The following is a 17,564-nucleotide window of genomic DNA, read 5'->3' as shown; positions in this document are numbered from 1 at the left end:
CCCACCTCCTCGGGTGGGGTGGTGGTGGTGGGACACCCAAACAGAGGTGGGGTGCTAAGGGCGCCAGGCGAAGGGTGCATCTGCAGAAGTGCCGGCGGGTACCCCGGGAGCAGGTGCCCCCCGCGTCCGCCCACGGACACCCGCACCCGTGGGTGCACCCACGGTTCACGTGAACCACGGACAGGGGTGCGGGTGTCCCCGGGTGCCCCCACGCACCCCCCCGCGGGCGGCCTCCCGGAGCCTCCGCCGCCAGGCCGGGCGGAGCCGGGCGCGGCCCCCGCCCTCCCACCGCCCCCGCCCCCGCCCCCGCCCCGCGTGGCGCCGCCCCACGCTCTCCCGGTTCTCCCGGCCGCGCTCCGCGCTGGCGGCGGCGGCTCCCGGGGGGCGGCGGGGCCCCGTGGCCGGCGCGGCGCTGAGCCGAGCCCGGCCCCGCCGAGCCCCGGCGCGGCGGCCAGCGGCTCTCCCGGCGCGGCCGGCGGCGGCTATGCGCGGGGCACGATGATGATCGACACTCAGGTGAGTTGGTGCCTTTCGCCCGTCGGCTTTGTCTTCCCCGGAGCGCTTTCGCGGCGTCCTCCGTCCCCTTCAGCACCGCGGCTAGAGGGGGCTCACGGCCGCCCACGCGAGTCCGCGACGCGTGGCTAATGCGTGTGCGGTGCCAGGCAGCGGGCGGACTCTGTCGGCGAATTCCTGGGGGTCCGTAGCGGCAGGTGCCTGTCCCTTGCTGGCTGCTGGTGAAGGGGGACAGTGTGCGTGCCCACAACCCAGACCCCCGCTCTGCAGCGTGAGCTTTTGCAGAGGAGAAGCAGCCCTTGCGGGGGGGGGGGGGAGTCTTGTTTTGCTTTCTACCCGTGTAATGGGTAAGTGCGGCCAGTAGAAGTGGGGGTGAGGGATTGGGAACGAAAGCAAGACGGTTTGGGACGGGGTCTAGCTGCCAGCGCGATGCTGCAGCCGTTGCCGAGCTGTGCGGCTGCTGGCAGGCTGCGAAGCTGCTGAGCTGTGCCAGCAAGCCAGGGCTGCAGCTCTCCAGGCAGCACTTAGGCCAAGTGGCATCAGGAGGTCCCTTGTCTCTGCCTGGTGTGTTTACAAGGCTAAACGAAGCTAAATTGAGCCAAGCTGGAGAAAAGCTCTGTGCTCACAAACCCACTGGTGCTTTTGGGGCAGGGGAGGGTGAAGCAAAGGCATGACATCTGGGGGTCTCATCAGAGTGTGGCTCTGTTTGGTCCCGATGCCCCCCTGACTTTATACTTTCTATTCCCCTTCTCCTGTTCCCCTCCCAACCCTGGGAAGGGAAGGAGGGGGTCTGTGCTGCTGCCCTTGGGGGGTGGTGGGAGGGTAAGTGGGCAGCAATGGCTCTTGGGTGCCCAAGAATGAGTAAAGGGAAGGGCTGATGCTGTGGTGGAAAAGTGGGCTGGGATCCATTTTTGGACTGGAAAATGTGCATACCAGAGCCACCTCCTGCACCCCGTAGGTCCGTTTGGTTTGGGTCTCATTTGCCTTGATCCAGCCCTATAAACAAAAGCTAAATTAGCTCTGTTAGGGCGTAAGTGTGTGAGGCAGGAGCTAGTGCCAGCATGCACGCGTGCTGGATTGTGGCACATCTCTTTGGAAAAGAGGATCAGCAACCACAGAACCAGGGTTTGGATCCTGACCCTGCCGAGGGTCAAGAACAAGAGTACTCTGTCACCGTGGCTGAGGAGAATAATCTTGCTGAGAAGCCCAGAAAATTATAGGTGTAAAGCTGCCTAGAAAAAGATGTCCAGAGCTCAGGCTCCCTTCCACTTTGGGGAACACACGTTGCATTGCTATGGAGTGCTGTGTATTAAGATCTCAACTTCAGCCTTCCTGTCACTTCTTATACTTACCCCCATTTTATAGATGGGTAAACTGAGGCACGTAGAGGTATTTGTTACAAGCCTAGGATCTTGTGTGGTGGGTGGCATGATGGAGATCACAGGCTAGAAGTCCTGATTCCTCCTGTATGTCCTGCTTGAAGAGGATGAGCCACTTTAACCCCAGTTTAAGGGGTGCAATTAATCGAAGTTCTGTCACTTGTGACTACCAGTTAAGAGGAATTTCCAGCTGCACCCACAGCCGCACCCTGCCAGTTCTCATGGCCGTACAACTACATTTTTCATGCCTCGTAAACGTTGCTCACCCTGGTTGCTAAGGGAAAGACCCACACAAACAACTGGGAAAACTGAGTGCTGCAAAGTAAATAAGCTGAGCAAACAAGGAGACTTTTTTTCATCCCTGATCTAATTGCTGCAGGTGTGTTGTTCAGGGTGTCATGACACGTAAAAGCAAAGGTTCATGTGCAAGGGTGAATTTCAGCCTTTAAGACTGAAACCTGGATGTGAGCTGGGTCAGAAGGTGGCTCCCATCCCGAACCAAGCTCCTGGAGCTGCAGACTCATCCCCTCTCTCCCTTACTGGCCATTTGGGCTGGAGAAGGGAGCAGATGGCGGACAAACAGTCTTGGGGCTGACTGAGGGCAGGACGCGGAGAGCCTGAGTGCAGGCAAGCGAGGCTGGAGCTGAATTTGTTTCTGTCTCTCTCCGTCATCTGCTCTGAGGCAGAGAAAGGGGGTTGTGTCTGAAGTGGCTCCAGTGGCTAGGAATTAACTCGGTGGTGCTCTGCTGCAGGTAGGAGGGCGCGCTGGCAACAAGTGACAGCAAGCGAGAGTCCAGCCGGCAGCAAGGTCTGGGAGGGTGCGGGTGGAGAGATGCAAAGCCCCTCCTCAGCATGCTTCAGCTGCTCCATCTGGAGCTCCCACTCACGCATGTGTGTATGTGCCTGCAGATAGGGCTGATCAGATGTGAACAGAGGATGCAGCGACTGCTGCAGGCTCCAGAATAAATCTCTGGTCAAGGATACTGTAATGATTGATTCGACATCCTGTAGCTCAGGGCAGTTTATCTTCTTTGGGGTCAGTTTGCTTGGAGATGGCTCATTATATGAGGAAAGGAGGGGCTTTTCAGGACTCTCTTTATTCTGGGCATCTTTGGGATTGTGTTTTTCAGTTCCTTGCAGTGTTTTCACTGTGCCGTCCCTTACGTGGTGCCTTGCTACTGGACCTTGAGAAGCAGGGGTAATCTTAAAAGCAATCTATGCTATCCGTCAACGCTGGTTTTGCTTCTGATACCTTTCCCATTGCTATAGCAACACATGTCTCATGGAGGATGCCAGCATGCTTTCCAGGTGGTGCATGCAGAGACAGTGCTTCACCTGCCACCAGACCAGGATCACTTGTGGAGCAGGGGTGGCTAATTGGCAATTACCCCCAGCTGCCGGGGCAGGAGGTGCAGAGAAACTGCTCCCTTAGGCTGACCCTGCTCTCCCAGGTGTCCCCACTAGCCGGAGCTCCCCTGGGGTACCAGGGTGGCAAAGTACATGTGGGAGTGCATGGTATCTAGTGCCAGAATCTGGGATTTCTCTCCAGAGGAGAGCTTGGGTTGGTGTCAGCTATCTTGCCAAGGCTCAGCTGGCGTTAGGGGCTGTTTGCCTTTTCCTCCCTCCCCTTGGCTGTAGAGAGGCTGGAAGATGGGCTTCACCTGCAGGGTGCTGATGGAGGGAAAGGGTTGTTTGCCTGAGTTTGCCAGGTGAGCTTGTGTCCTCCTCCATCTCCTTCACACGCTGCGGTCACTAATGGCCTCTGGGACACTCTTGTTCTGCTCAGTCTCCGTGTCCTGCTGTCCTTTGCTCTTCTGTGCAAGCCAGAGGCTGTCCCCCACCGAACGGCTGCGGGTGGCCATCAGGACTGCCCAAGGGTTGCCTTCCCGCTGCAGTAATGCTTGCTGCTGCCCCTGTGCCTGGCTCGGTGCTGGTTGGGGATGTGTTTTGCATGCCGTTGTGACTGATGCGAGCTGTGTAAGCCTGCGCAAATGCCTCATGTGGGCAGGCCACGGGCTGTCCGGCCGCCCGGGGCCGACTGGGGCTGTGCAGCAGATGGCACTGTTGTTTTCCCTATGAGTTATTGGCTTCGTTTTTGCCTTCGTCGGTGCATGGGTCAGTGGTGACGGGAGCTGGGGCATGGCAGGAGTCGGGCTCTCTTGGAAAGCGGTGCGGGCGCCAAGCTGGGCTCCGCTGCAGGGAGCAGATCTGCTCAGCAGAGCTTGGTATTTGCGTCTTGCTCACCAAGGAAGAGCTGTGTTTGGCCTGTTGGTGATGAGTAATATGAGCCAGCTCCATCCTTGGAGACCTGAGGTCCAGTCCCAAAGCCACCACAGGCCTGCTGTGAGACCATGGCAAGGCCATGTCAATCACTGTGACCCTCTTATAAAAAGAAATCCCTGGTCCACAGCTCCCTTTTGTGCTTGTCCCCACTGTCACCAGTCAACCCACCCCCCAGCTTTCCCTAGTGCTCTGTAAACAACAGGCAAACGCGTGACCTTTCCATCAGTAGTGGCTGGGAGAGGTGCCTTGCCTGTTTCCATGCTGCTGCATCTCTGCTTCTAGTGTTGGTATAGCAGTATTTAAATACATGCATGGGGCAGTGTGGCTGAACGTGCTCTATTGCTGCCCCAGCGGCCTCAGGAGTAGCCGTGGCAGCTGCTGGCAGGCAGCTGTTGGGGGCTGAGCTGCCTCCCAAATATCCAGTTTGCTCTTCCTGGGGCCAGCCCCCAGCTGCCGTGCGATCCGCTGGCAGCAGCGGAGCCTCCAGATGTTAGGAGGTTTCCCTGCTGGGACTGCCCGGGTCCAGCCTGTGTGACCCATAATGAGGGTTCACCCATCTGTTTTCCTTGGGGATTTGCATTTTAAATGACTTGATTTCTTGGGGCCCTTTTGGCTCCTAAGTCACCCCGGGTGCGCCTGTGCATTTGCCCTTGGCCCGCTACCCCTTGCAACCTAGCTCTCTCGGAGCGGTCTCTGCGGATATTCGCTTTCTCCACTGATTTTCTTTTGCATTGCAAGTTTTGGCCTTGGGTCAAAGACAATGTTTGTAGACATGAGCTGACGTCAAAGGCAGCTTGGTGGTGGCGCGCCGGGTGATCACAGGGTTCCCGCTCCCTCGAGGCCTGGGAGTGCAGCAGGAGTTCATCCTCTGCAAGGTTTTTGACACCCTGGTGCTCCTGGGTTTGCTGAGCTGTGCTCCAGTATGGCCCTGCAGGCTCCTGCCCTCGTGCTTGGGGCTGGTGAATGTCGCGTGCCCCCTGGAGTAGGTGTAGCTGCAACACAACGTCCTTCACCACTCTGCCTGGAGAGAGGTTTCAAAGACGGGAGGAAGGAAGGAAGGAAAGAGACAGAGTGAGGGGGCTGGAGGGGAAGCAAGGGGCACAGCGGTGCCCCAATGGGTTGCTCGCCTGCTGCAGCTCAGAGAGGGTGGAGAAGCACTCCCTTGGTCTGTCCTGCTCCTGTGTAGGATCTGGAGAGAATCAAAGAGTCTTTAGATGTGGCGCCAGAGCTCTTGCGATGTCAAGGCATCCCAGATAAGGCTCTACGCTTCCCTGTAGGGTCTGGAAAATAAAGGGAGGAGGGGGGAGAGAAAGTGAGTGAGGTGTAGTGTAGATACTGGCTGCTGTAGGCTGCCTGGCACTGTTAGGAGGGATAACTTGTGTGATGGGAGAGGAGTCCTGGCGTTATCAGAGAAGGGGATGTGCAGCTGGGGTGCAGGCTGCTGGCACAGCCTAGAGACGATGCTCTGCCCGGATTCATGATGTGGCCACGTGAACCTGCTCGTAGCTTCCCCAAAGGCACGTGCTGGCTGATACTACCCTGAAAGCTGTGTCTGGCTTGCACTCTCGCAGGTTTCTCAGGACATCCGCTGTGCCTTTTCATCTTCCCTCCTCCATGCAGTCCCAATCTGTTTCCCACTCCCTTGCTATAAACGCCCTGCCTGGCCTGAAGGCAGGAAGCAAACCCTGCAAAGGTCATGTTCAGTGCTGAAGGAGCGCACTTGGCTCCATGCAGGTTGCTGGCACGGGATGGGGACGTTGGGGTCATTTCGCAGGGCAGCCCATAGGCCCCTTTGAAATCTTTGGCAGCTGCCCTGCCCTGCTCTTGTGGCCCCACTGTCTCCCTCTCGCAGCGGATTTCCCACCGTGTGTTTCCTGCCCATCCTGCTCGATGCTGTCTCCCGTGCAGTCACGACTCTTTTCCTCCCCACGGAGGAAGAAAAAACACTGGTGTGGAAAACAGCGATGGGCAGCCAGGGTGGTGTGGCAAGGTCCAGGGCAGGTGGAAGCGTCCTGATCAGGGTGGCTGCTGCTGCATGCCCTGCTCTGAATTACAGGGAACAGGAACGTGGCCAGCCCTTGGCTGCTTTCTTGCCCCTCTCCAAGGAGGTTGGGCAGCCCCAGGAGGAAGGCCAGTGGTCAGGTCTGCTGGGAGGGGATGGAGAAGTCTTCCCATGGAAGTGGTGACTGAGGTGTGCAAAAGCATTGGCTGTGCAGACCTGGAAAACCACTGTTGCCTGAGCTGTGGGTTGTATGCAGGGCAGACCTGGTGGGTAACCCTGGGAGAGGGCAGCTGGTCCAGGGAAGGAGCAGCTGAGGGAAGGGGCTGAGCTCTGCCTGCGTGGAGCCTGGAGGAGCAGGGGGGTGTCCTTTCTCCAGGTGGCTTTTTCCCTGGGAGAAATCCCACATTAGCTGCCCTATGCCCGGCAGGGCAAGGGGAGCACAAGTCTCCTCATACAAATGCTCAGGGCTCATGGTTGTTTAAGGGCCCTGTGTTGCTTGGCAGAGGTTGAAAGTCCCAGCAGGCTTCAAACCCTCCCGTTCAGCATTTCCATGGTGACAGGCAGGCGCTTCTGGTGGCTGTGCTGTCCTCAGTGCCACCAAAATAACGAGGCTGGTGCAAGTGCTGTGCTCAGTGGGGTGGTTTTGCAAGCCAAATCCTTTGGCCCCGCAGCCTTGTCCCAGTCTGGGGGAACTGGATATGCTCCTTCCCCAATGCTCATGGAGGGATAAGCACTAAAAGGAGGAAAGGTTTTGTTCAGATGTGCCTGGCCTCCTGCTCCGTCACTGCGCGTGGCGCTGATGGGGATGTCTGCAGCATGGTGTCCCCTGACAAAGAGCCTGTCCTGTGCCTCTGCATTCATAACCCGTCGTGGAAAATATTAGGCTTGGCAATTTGCAATGCTGTGTGAATAACTAATTGAAGGGAAGGGGAGATGACTGATAAATGCTTCCATAGTCTGGGGAAGGTGCGTTTCCACTGGTAGCAAGGCATTTATCTCCCTCCTGCCGCAGCACAGACCCTCCTCCTCAGGCTAACCACTGCAGATATCCTGACCATGCCTTTTGGAGGGGTTCTGGACCCAAAGGGCTTTTAGTCGGATGAAGCAACAGCCAGGCGTCTGCATCTTGCGTGGTAGCACAGCCGCTCCTGTGGTACTTGGTGGGAGGCCTGGCCACAGTACCTACGGCTGCTCTGGTCACCATCCCTGCGAGCGGCTCAGCAGCGTTTCCTCGGAGCTCACCGGCGCGTGGAGGCTTCTCACCCTCATACGGAAATGCAGCGTGGGGCTGGGGGAGAAATTAGGATTTTACATCCTCTGCAAGCTTGATCCCACCTGCCACTAGCTGTCGTTGCAAACCAGGGGGGAGGAATGCAATCTTGAAACGTTTTGCAAATAGAAGTATCCTGAAATATCTCCTTTCTCCTTAGGAAGTTGCAATGAAATTCACATTCTTCCGTGAAATGTTTATATATTTTCATCAAAGCAGTGTATCTTTTGCTGGGAAAGATCTATAATTATTACCAGGGTGGTGATAATTAGGAAGAGGTTGAAATGCAGTTATATTTGTCAGTATTTCAGGAGCCAGATCCTGCAAGTTTGCATGTGTGGGCACCATTTTCCTATCAAGGCCTTCTAGCTTCTTTGCACTCTGGCCAGTGACCTGCAGCCAAAGCATGTGTTTCTTGGTGGGATCCAACATGCCTTTGTGGGGGCCACCACCAACACCACAACTGCCACTGCGGGTGTCACAGCCCCTCTTTTGGGGAATTCACCCAAAATTCGGAGCTGGATGCTGCACTGTGTGGCTCTTACTGCTTATACAATTCCCCTTTGCGCTGTTCCCAGTGCTGCTTGAAAGGGTGTTTAGTTAATAGGATTATAAAGCTTTCCTGTCGTTAGGCAACGGAAATCAATGGTGGGCCTCCAGGGCTGAGTTTCATCCGATTTACAGCGCAGTCACTAGATGGCTGTGCAGCAAGAGATGGGTATGGTGCTGGAGGGAGGACGGACCACCTCCCGTGCTGTGTGCTGCTCTGGTGGGGCCTGCTGCAAATGCAGAGGATGCTCTTGGTCTGCCAGCACTGGCCACGTGTTTCCCCGGCTGCGGGGGTCCTGCTCGGTGCAGTGCCTGGGACCACGTGGGCAGTCAGGAGGCTGACACAGTCCTGTTGGCACCGGCTGCGTGTCCCAAAACTGGTGTTCCCTAGCTCCGGTGCCTGCTGCTGGGCTGGCGCAGGAAACCCAGGCGTTTTCCCTTTCTCCAGCCAAAAGCGGAGGCTTGGCCTAAAAGCTGAGGGCAGGCATTGCTCTGCAATGGCTGGGGGGGCTTTGCCCTCCTCTCTGCTGTAAGAAAGTGTCTGGAGACAGCAGGTTGGTAGGATGGCTCATTAATATGTGCAATGCAAACTGAGCTCACAACCTGCCATGCCCAAAATGCAGCGGGCTCACAGCCCGTGGCAGGCTGCACGTCTTCGCCGCGCTGGGGCCAGGCCTGGGAGAGCTGAGGTCAAGCTGCAGCGCTCAGGGAGGTCAGGGAATCTCTGCTCTCCCTGGACTGTGTCCACCAAAGCTGACAGCCTTGGGGTTTGGTCAGTCCCGCCCTACTGCATCCTTGCCCCCTTTGCCCTGCTGCGAGGCGGGGTCCAGGCTGAAATGCCGCTCCCTCTTGGATCCTGGGCCGTGCCTCTTGGGAGAGGTCTGCAAAAGGCTCCGGCGCCCCTTGCAGCTGAGGAAGCCATGTCAAACCCTTCACTGTCGTAACAGGAGGGTGGGGAGCAGCTGAACAGGAGCCCTGAAAGAAACTTCCAGGAAAGTCAACCTGCTTCAGGAATGTGGCCGTGCAACAAGAGTTTCCCATTCCCCTGGCTAACACAGGCTGGCGGAGAGGGGACTGCACGTGGTGGAAACTTCTTTAGACCGTAGCCTGCAAAGCAAGCATGGAGGGGGAGGATGGGGAGAGTCTTTCCAGCCCTATCCACTAAGCCAAACCTCTGAGCTGCCACAGCTGTGTCTCTTTCTCTTATCTCTGTGAGTGTGCAGTTCAATGTCTGCCAAGTGACAGGAGCAGTGATGTGGATCTGCAGATAACCTCTTGGCCATGTGTTGTGTAGGCTAAAGTATGCTGAGATGCTGTGATGGTTTTAGACTCCACAGCACGATGTCCTGTGGGCGAGGGCAGGCTCCAGGGGTGGGGGTACAGGAACCTTCTCCTTCGGTTTTGTGTAAACTTCAGCTAAGCCCTGGAAAACACGCCGAAGGGAACAACCCTGCCCAGTGCTGGAGGCTCAGCCGAATGGGTGAATTAGCGGAAGCTCTGTCTCTGGTGAGTGCTCCAGGTGGCGATGCTATACATCATGTCTGCGTGCCCCCTGCTTGCAGGCAGGCCTGGTTGCGTACAGACATGTGCCTGGAGAGATGCCCTGGCCTTGCTACCAGCTTGGTCTATCACCGCAGACGGCTGCTGCTCTGGCCTGCTTGGGAGGTGGAATAAACCCTTGCAGAGAAATTATAATTGGTAACGGCGGAGATTGTCATGGCTTGCTGGTACCCCCAGCTCTCTGTTTCCCCCTGCACCTCTCTCTTCTCCAGCAAAGATTTTGTTTGTAGTAGGAAGCATCTGGTCGTGCTGCCAGGTCAGCGTGGGGACAGCTGAGCTCTGCCATGCCTTGCCCTGTGCCTGCCCGAGTCCCAGCGAGACGGCTGGCTGTGCTGACAGGGCATGGTCTGGAGTTGCCGTAGAGGAGCTGGGGGTGCTGACATTTGGGAGCTAATTATTGGCCCCAGCCTTTCTTAATGCTGGCGTGCTGTGGGCTCCCCTGAGGGGAAGATGTTTTGAGAGATGATGGGGATTTTCCTCATGTTTGGAGCTGGCAGAAAACAGCTGTGATGGGCACGTGGCAGTTTGTGGCATCCTACCAAAGTAGCACCTCTGCAGCCCCCAGCTCCTAAGCCCGTCGTGTATGCCCAGCCTGGGAAGTTGGACACCCGTGCATGAATACAGTCGTCCCAGCAATATACGCACCAAACACGTGCAGGCCCTGTGCTAGGGATTTCCCTGCATTAGAGCTGCGCCCAGATCCTTCTGGCAGCATAGCGTGGTGCACGTGGGGTGGGGAGACAAGGGAGATGTCATTAAAAGCTCAACCTAGTGGAAAACTGAGATTAGTTTTGGGGTGAATGAGGGGAGGGGAGGACAGCTATGAACTGCAGGGAGGTATGTGGCGACTGTCCTCCTCCTCGCCCTCCTCCACTGTGGCGGTACAGGGTGCTGGTGCTACTTGGGGCAGGAGGGAGTGGGGAGCTGCTCTGTGACATCTGCCCAGGGATGAGCTCCTTCTTTCACCCGGTGCACGGGCAGTCGTGCATCGTGGCTGGAGCAGCAGGTACCCCTCCCTGAGCAGCTCTGCCTACCCTGGGCTCCGCAACCATGTGCCCCTGGGGGCTGCTGCATTAGTGCCCCGGCCTGGGCTCCATCCTGATCTCCAGGGAGAGGGTGGTTATGGAAACTCAATAAACTGTTGCCATGACAGCCTTGAGCTCAGCTCCCTCCTGATGCTGTACCCACCGTGACAGCTCAATATTACCAGCTCCCATGGGACTGATTTCAACAGGATAAAGCGCTTTCAGCATGGGATGAGGCAGCTGAATCACAAGCAGCAGAACCCTTCTATCATGCTGATGCAGGGAAGCAGTCTCAGAAGCAGAAAGGAGGTGTTTGGATACCTGACTGTCCCTTTCCTATGGGGAAGAGGTGGTCCTTGGCCTGATTTGCATCCTCTCGCAGCCCCATGAGCTGCACCTCTGGTCTCCCGTTGCTGCAGTGACCGTCTCCATGGAGACTGGTCCAGCATGGCTGCATCACAGGACCACAGGGGGGAGGCCGTGGGGAAGCATTTCCAGCCCCTCCCCACAGGGACACAATGGCTCCCAGGGTGAACTTGCAGCCCCCAGGGAATGTGAAAATTTAAATCCCTCAAGTGGCAAATCCGTGGAGGAATCCCAAGAAAACTACTTGGTTTTCCTCCACCCGTCCTTTAATGCTTGTTGGCTTTCACTTTGCATTGGTAATTGCTGCCCTGCACCTATTAAAAAGGCCTCCTCACGCTTCATGCGGGCTTGATTGCAAATTAATTTTGCATATGTATCTATTCTGGGGAGCACAGGAATTTATTCAGCTCAGGATGCTGAATGCCAGACAAGCTTTCCAGAGGCATGAGGTGCGGCATGGGCTGTGGCCTCTGTCAAGACTAGCTTGAGGGAACGAGGGCGGCTTCTTCAAATAAATGCCTAAAACAAGGGTGCAGATACAGATCAATGGGATTTGTCCTCATAACTCGTTTGGATGAGACAGACGGATTTCAAATGGGATATACAGAGGCATCCATGAGCTTAGACAGATTTTCACTGAGAAATAGGTATCCTACCTGCTCATCGTCTCCTGGAAGTCCCGCTAGGCATTCACCTTCATGTCTGCCCCTATATCTGCCTCTCTAAATCTACCCATAGGCTTTTTGTAAATGCCAGATTTCTTCAGAGGGATGCTATCAGGTTGGGATTTCTGTGTTTCCGAAAGCAGATTTCCTCTTTCTATTACTGATAAGTTTAAAAGGGGAAGAGCTGTTGGGATTTTCCATTTGCCTTTCACTCGTCATGCTGCTTTGTTTCCTCTTTGCCTTTCCATCAGCCTTGCACAGTGAAAATAAACGAGCCGGTTTTGTGTCACTTCTCTCGAGTACAGCAGTCTCGTGCATGTGCAGGATGCAGTGATGTTTGGGCTTGTGGACAATACACGGAGTTGCAATTTCCCTTGAAAAACAAACTCGCCATTGTTATTTTTGTGGAATTTCTTTAATGGTTGTGGAAGTCTATTGATGCTTGACTGTATCAAGCATTGGAGTCAGCCTTCCTTAGGTGGCCTTTGTCCTCATAAGTCACTTGGTGTAGGGACAACCAGTGTGTTGAGAGAGGTTGGTCACCGGTTCTTGAAGTGTTCTGAATGTTTACACCATTGCAGCTATGCTGGGTACTAAGATCCTCCTGTGCATGAGTTTGTCACCAAAACCCGCATCCACCTTTGTAGAGATTCAGTTGTGGTCCATCATGGTGTGCCTGAAACGATGTCCTTTCAGGGTAGCAGAGGCTGTTCAGACCTTAAGGAATGGATGAGCTTCCCAGTGCAGGACTTGATCTCTCCCTGGGGCAGCAGCAGAGCAGTTGTGAGCAGGATGTATCCAGTGTAGGGATCGCAGTTTATTTGCCCTGCAGTTGCTCTGTTTCTGCCAAGACTGTTACTGGAAAACAGTGTTTTTCCAGTAATGGTTGCTAAGCAGTGAGGTCTCATGATGGGCTTTATCTGCTCAGCTGGATCTGCAGGAAACAATAAAGCCCCAGTGCAAAATGAAATGGGGAAAAATTAGTGGCTGTGCTGGGACTTCCCTGTCCGCCAGAAGTGGTCACTGGGGTAAGGTGATCAAGGAGGGGATTTCTCCTCCACCCCTCGCAGGGCTTCCCCACTCCTTGGGCTGGCACACGCCACCGTTGGGCTCCAGCAGTGAGTTGGTCCTGTGCTTGTGCAGGCGGCTTTTCTGGTACCGATGCAGTGGTTGGTTTAAGGTGCTTGGCTGCTGTTGCCAGAGGATTGGGGATTGTAGCACCGTTTCCACTTGTGCCAGCCAGACTGGAGGAGGAGTAGGATGAGGCTGTCGTTCAAAAATCTGCATAGGATCGTCCTGTCTGGGCTGGTTTGATTCCGGTGGAATCTTTGCCTTGTACTTCTGCTGAAAAATCTCCCAATGGGAAATTGTTCAAAAACCACTTTGCCACTTTCTGTTGAAGGACTGTTATGTTCCTCAGTGACTTATGTGGGTGTCTGGGGAGACTAATGGGTGGATGTGCACAAGCTGGTCCCTGGTGAGGAGGGAAAGATGCTGTCTCTGGGACTGTGAATGTCCATAACATCTGCTGGTTACCTCTGGCCAAAGCCTTCCAGTCCCATTAGCCCCAGTCCACTGTGTCCTGTTGCTGTTGGTTTGAGACTCTTCTCCGGAGTGGCTGTTCTTTTGTCCAACCTCTGCTGCTGTGCTTGGCACCTCTCCTGGGACTCTGCACATGTAGCTTTGCTTTCTTTCATAGTCTGCCTGTGTGGTTTGTGACTCTCCCGCTTCTGGGAGAGTTGTCCCTTTGGCATCTTTACTGCTGCCTGGTGGGAGGCTGCTGGGCTCTGGGGAGCAGCAGAGCAGAGTGAGCCCCTACCAAAAGTGTGTGCTCTTGGATAGCAACCTCTGTTGTCTCTCCTTTGCTGCTACTGTGAGGTCTGGAGGAGACCTATAGACCCAGGCACCAACAGATGATGGGTGAAATCCATCCTCCTACACCTCTGCACCACCTTTGCCGAGACTCGGGTTCCCACGGGAAAGATTAGCTGCTGAGCAGGATGATAAGTGGGTTCCTGGGAATGATAGCCCTTGGAGACATTAGGCACCTGAGTGTGAAATCTGTGTCCTCCTCAGGATGTTGGTGCAGTCACTTAGGCCCGTCGGAAGGTGTAATCCCAGCTGGCCAAGCCCAGCTTGTTACTGGAAAGTTGTTATTGGAGAGCCGTGCTCTGCTGACCTGTTGTTGTGGAGAGGTGAGTAACCTGAGCTGGGGCTGAAGCACAGCTTTGAGTCACCTTTCCTGGAACCAGAGCTGTGGGTACTGCCCGTGCTGGGGGCGCGTTTCATCGCTGGTGATGGCAGTGTGAAACATGGGGCTGTCCCCCGTGGGAGTGCACGTTGTATTAAGTCACCAGGACATCACGTACGTCGAGGTGCAGTGCCGGGCCATGCCAGGGCTGTGACACTACCTCTCTGCCATGAAAAGAGCCGGACAGTTGGCAAAATGCTGCCAGCCAGAAGCTGGGAGGTGGCCCTGGAAAACCACTTAGTCTATGCGCTGTAGCTGTGACCTCCCATCTCTCCTCCCCAGCGAGGACGTTTCTGGGGCTGCTGCAGTGCTGGCCTCTGCATCCCATGCTGCTGCTCATCTTGGCCATATGGTGGTTGAAACTTCTGTCTAATTTCTAGTTAAAACTTATTTATGATGGGTTTATCCCTATCTGGTCTTGTTCCAGGCTTGTCCATTAACTCCCATTCCTGCAGCATGTAAGCACTGGTTTTCTCACCCTTTTCTCACATGAACGAGGGGCTGGACCCCACTGCAGTCCCACGCTCTGGTCCAGCGTGTTGGGAAGGCGCCCAGCTCCGACTGCGAGCAGCATGAAGGGTCTGTGTGTGTGAGACCCGTCTAACCTCGGCGTCTTGGCTGCCTCTGGCTCCTTTGCCAATGACTCAGCCCAGCCGGGAAGGCCAGGAGGGAACGGGGCCGGCGCTGGCTGGGCGCTAAGCGGGACTCGCCAAGCCCAGCTTACCTAACGTTGCAGGAATGCCCGGCTCAGCAGGGCTCCTCAGCGCTGCTCTGAAACCCAGACGTGCTGTGAGCCAGGCCTGTGGCCTCGGGCAGCAGCTGGGTTTGGGAAAGCCGGGACAGGGCTGCACTGTCCCAGACCTTTGCCCTGCCTGCAGTGAGGGGCAGCCCCGCAGCGGGACCCACTGCTGCCTGCAGCCATGGGAAACCACCCAGAAATGCCTGCCTGGAGCAGGGTCTGTTGTCCCCGTTGGGCCCAGCAAGAAAGGCAGCTGTAAGGACATAAATGCCTGTTTGTTTTGGGGGCAATGGGGACTTTTTACTGACTTGGCCCCTCCGTTGGGCACTTTGCTGGCCCCAGTGACTCCCCTCGCCGGGTGCGACTTGATGAACCCACCAAACTGCTTCTCTACTGCTGCCCTCCCTGGTGAGAGACACCCTGGGTGTTTCCCCCAGGTATTAAGCCTGGTGTCTGCAGCTGATGAAGGTGAGAAGATAGCCCATGGACTTGGCCTCAGGTTTACTCTTATTTGTGAGAGCAATAACATCTGTGCAATCCGTGTGTGCAGGTGACACACGTGTTGCTCCATGTCGACTCTCTCATCCTACTGACGCTGTTGGTACAAATTCTGCAGGAAAACACTCTTTGTAGCAAAACCATCCCATTTTATGCCATAGTCCCTTTAGCAAAACTCCATTTTGGAGGCACAGGGCTCTGTCTGGTAGAAAAGGCAGCCAGTGCTGTGCTCACCTGGGCAAAACTTTCCACGCAGAATTGACCTGCAAGCAAAATGATTGCAGATATTCACTGTCTTTTTGGTGCCACGTGGCATTTTCAGTGCCATAAGGTTCCCAAGCACACTCTGGATGTGAATTATTTAAGCCTTGCTGTGGTCCTTGGAGTACAGGAAGGCATTGAGCTGAAACTGCCTCGGACAATGGAAAGCAGGGATGGAAGAAGAGAAGGAAAGAAAAGGGGAGGCTCCAGCTCGGATCATTCATGCTCTCTGTCTCACACCCTCTCATTCTTCCAGCTCTGCTTGCTTCCCTGCCATAACAGCCAGAGGGAAATGCTGTAGCTGGTGCAGACACAGTTTGATCATAATCAGAAAGCAACAGCAGGCAGGACCTGTTGTGTCTCTGAGACAATGCGTGGGGTTTGCAAGTGCCATGCATGTAGATGAGGCTGAAAACCTCTCGCCAGTGCAAAGCAGCAGCCAGAGCCAGCACTGAGATTGCCCTGAAAGAAAGGAGAGGCTGGGGGAAGGCAGCGTGCCGTGGCATGCTTGCAAAGGGCTGCTTCACCGACCTCAGGAACATCACCGGCTACACACACGCACGCACACAGGCGCACTTGCTCACACACGCGCACACACAGCCTCTTGGTGCAGCTCCTCGCAGCTCTTTGATTTGCAAGGAAGGAAATAAGACCTCTTAGAGCGGCAGAAGCAGCAGCTGTTGGCAAGATGTGCTGACAAAATTGAGCAGGGAGAGATCTCCAATCCATTCCGCTGCCTGGGCTGGACTGCTCCTGGAAGAGGAGCGGCGGAGGAGAGAGAGAAGAATGAGCAGCCCCTCCATCCCCGGGAAGATGGAGGCAAAACCTTTGTTCAACGTGCAGAAGGCTCTGGTGCAGCCTGTGCAGATGTGCATGTTGGATATCCCCCTGAGCGTGCAAGATGATGATGTAAGTAGAAGGCAAGCGAGCTGCCAGCCCGTTTTCGGCTCCAGGGATGGGGTGAGTGTGCAAGGGGCAGAGAGGTGCCATGACCTCACCCTGGCGCTATCTGGGGGTGGTGAACTTCTGGCGAAGTTAAAGATGCCAAAAGCTGGCACCGCCTCCAGACATGACTGTTTCCTCTCTGAAGTGGTGTATTTTGAGGCAGACCATGTCTTGCACTTGCCAAATCCAGAGCACCAAAATGAAAGGAGGAGTTTGGGAGGGAGGGGAAGCCTTTCTATGTGGAAAAAGACTTGTGTTGTCGCTCAGTGCAAAAGGGAGTGTTTGCTCTGTGTGTCCTGGCTCTGCTACCCTGGGGTGGCTGACGGGTGTGAAAACCTGGGAGGCAGCGATCGGCTGCAGAGCTCAACTCTGCCTTCACACACCTTGGCGACTGCCCTGCCCAGTCTTGCCATCTGTGTGGGCACCGGTCCTGCCTCTCGCTCTGCTGCTGTGCTGCAGCTGCAACCAAGTGCAGGGTTTGGTCCACGATGCAAAAATTGGCATTGGTTGCAGCACTGAGATGAAGGTTTCCTGATGTGCTCAGGTGAGGGGCTTCCTGGCGAGGGCTCCTCTTGTCATCTTAACTCTGCCCCTCACAGAAATACACCACGAATCTGACTGTGCAAGAAGGGACCCTGTGATAAAGCTGCTGGAGAACCCGAAATAGGGGGCAATGCTTTCCAGAGCTGGTGGGTGGTGAGCAGTCGGTGTCCTGCCTGTGTAAAGGGTTTTGGGTGTGATCCAGGTGCTGTTAAAATTTGAGGCAAAAGTTCCTTTGATTTTTGGAGCAGGGAAAGCCCATGTTCTTGCTGTGTGTGTTCAGTGTTTGTATTGTCGCTGCAGGAGCCTTAAATCTGGATTTTCTTGATGACAAATGATATGTCCTGGTTAATGTTACCTTGTCTTCTATATTATGTATGTGTTTAAAGAGGTGAAATGACAGTACAGAAATGAGCCTGCTTCCTTTGGAGGAGGGAGGACTTTCCTGCAGGGTGATGTGTTGGATCTCGGCAGGGGCGGGAAGCCCCGGCCCCAGCTCAGCAGCCTGCGAGTGTGTCTGCAGGCACAAGGGACTTGCAAGGAGCTTCCTATATTTAGAAACACCCCAGGGCTTTGCCAGGATCTACTGTGTTGCTGCACTGATGAGGACACCTGTGACGGCCACTGCAGAGCTGGCAGGGTGTGCCGGGGGTGGGAAACGCACCCCGAAAGTGCAGGTGCCTCCTGCAGCATGCATGGGAAGGAGAGGGAGAGCAGC

At 55.4% G+C, this 17,564-nt stretch overlaps 1 protein-coding gene across 2 annotated transcripts in view; it reads left to right on the top strand.

The window, feature by feature from the left end:
- Window positions 1-414: 414 nt before the first annotated feature.
- RALGDS (ral guanine nucleotide dissociation stimulator) overlaps window positions 415-17,564 on the top strand; it is a 62,638-nt gene continuing 45,488 nt past the window's right edge. The window contains exon 1 of one of the 2 annotated variants that reach the window (XM_075112040.1): window positions 415-516. In XM_075112040.1, the coding sequence (XP_074968141.1) occupies window positions 499-516 (18 nt within the window). In that variant the 5' untranslated portion in view covers window positions 415-498. Of the gene's footprint in view, window positions 517-16,159; window positions 16,271-17,564 lie in introns of those variants that run through there. The other variant, XM_075112037.1, reaches the window with a different exon arrangement.

The sequence above is a fragment of the Phalacrocorax aristotelis genome, chromosome 17 (assembly GCF_949628215.1).
Source record: "Phalacrocorax aristotelis chromosome 17, bGulAri2.1, whole genome shotgun sequence".
Classification (NCBI taxonomy): Eukaryota; Metazoa; Chordata; class Aves; order Suliformes; family Phalacrocoracidae; genus Phalacrocorax; species Phalacrocorax aristotelis.
The sequence above is the reverse complement of the archived record's forward strand: the minus strand, read 5'-3'. Positions and strand labels throughout refer to the sequence as shown.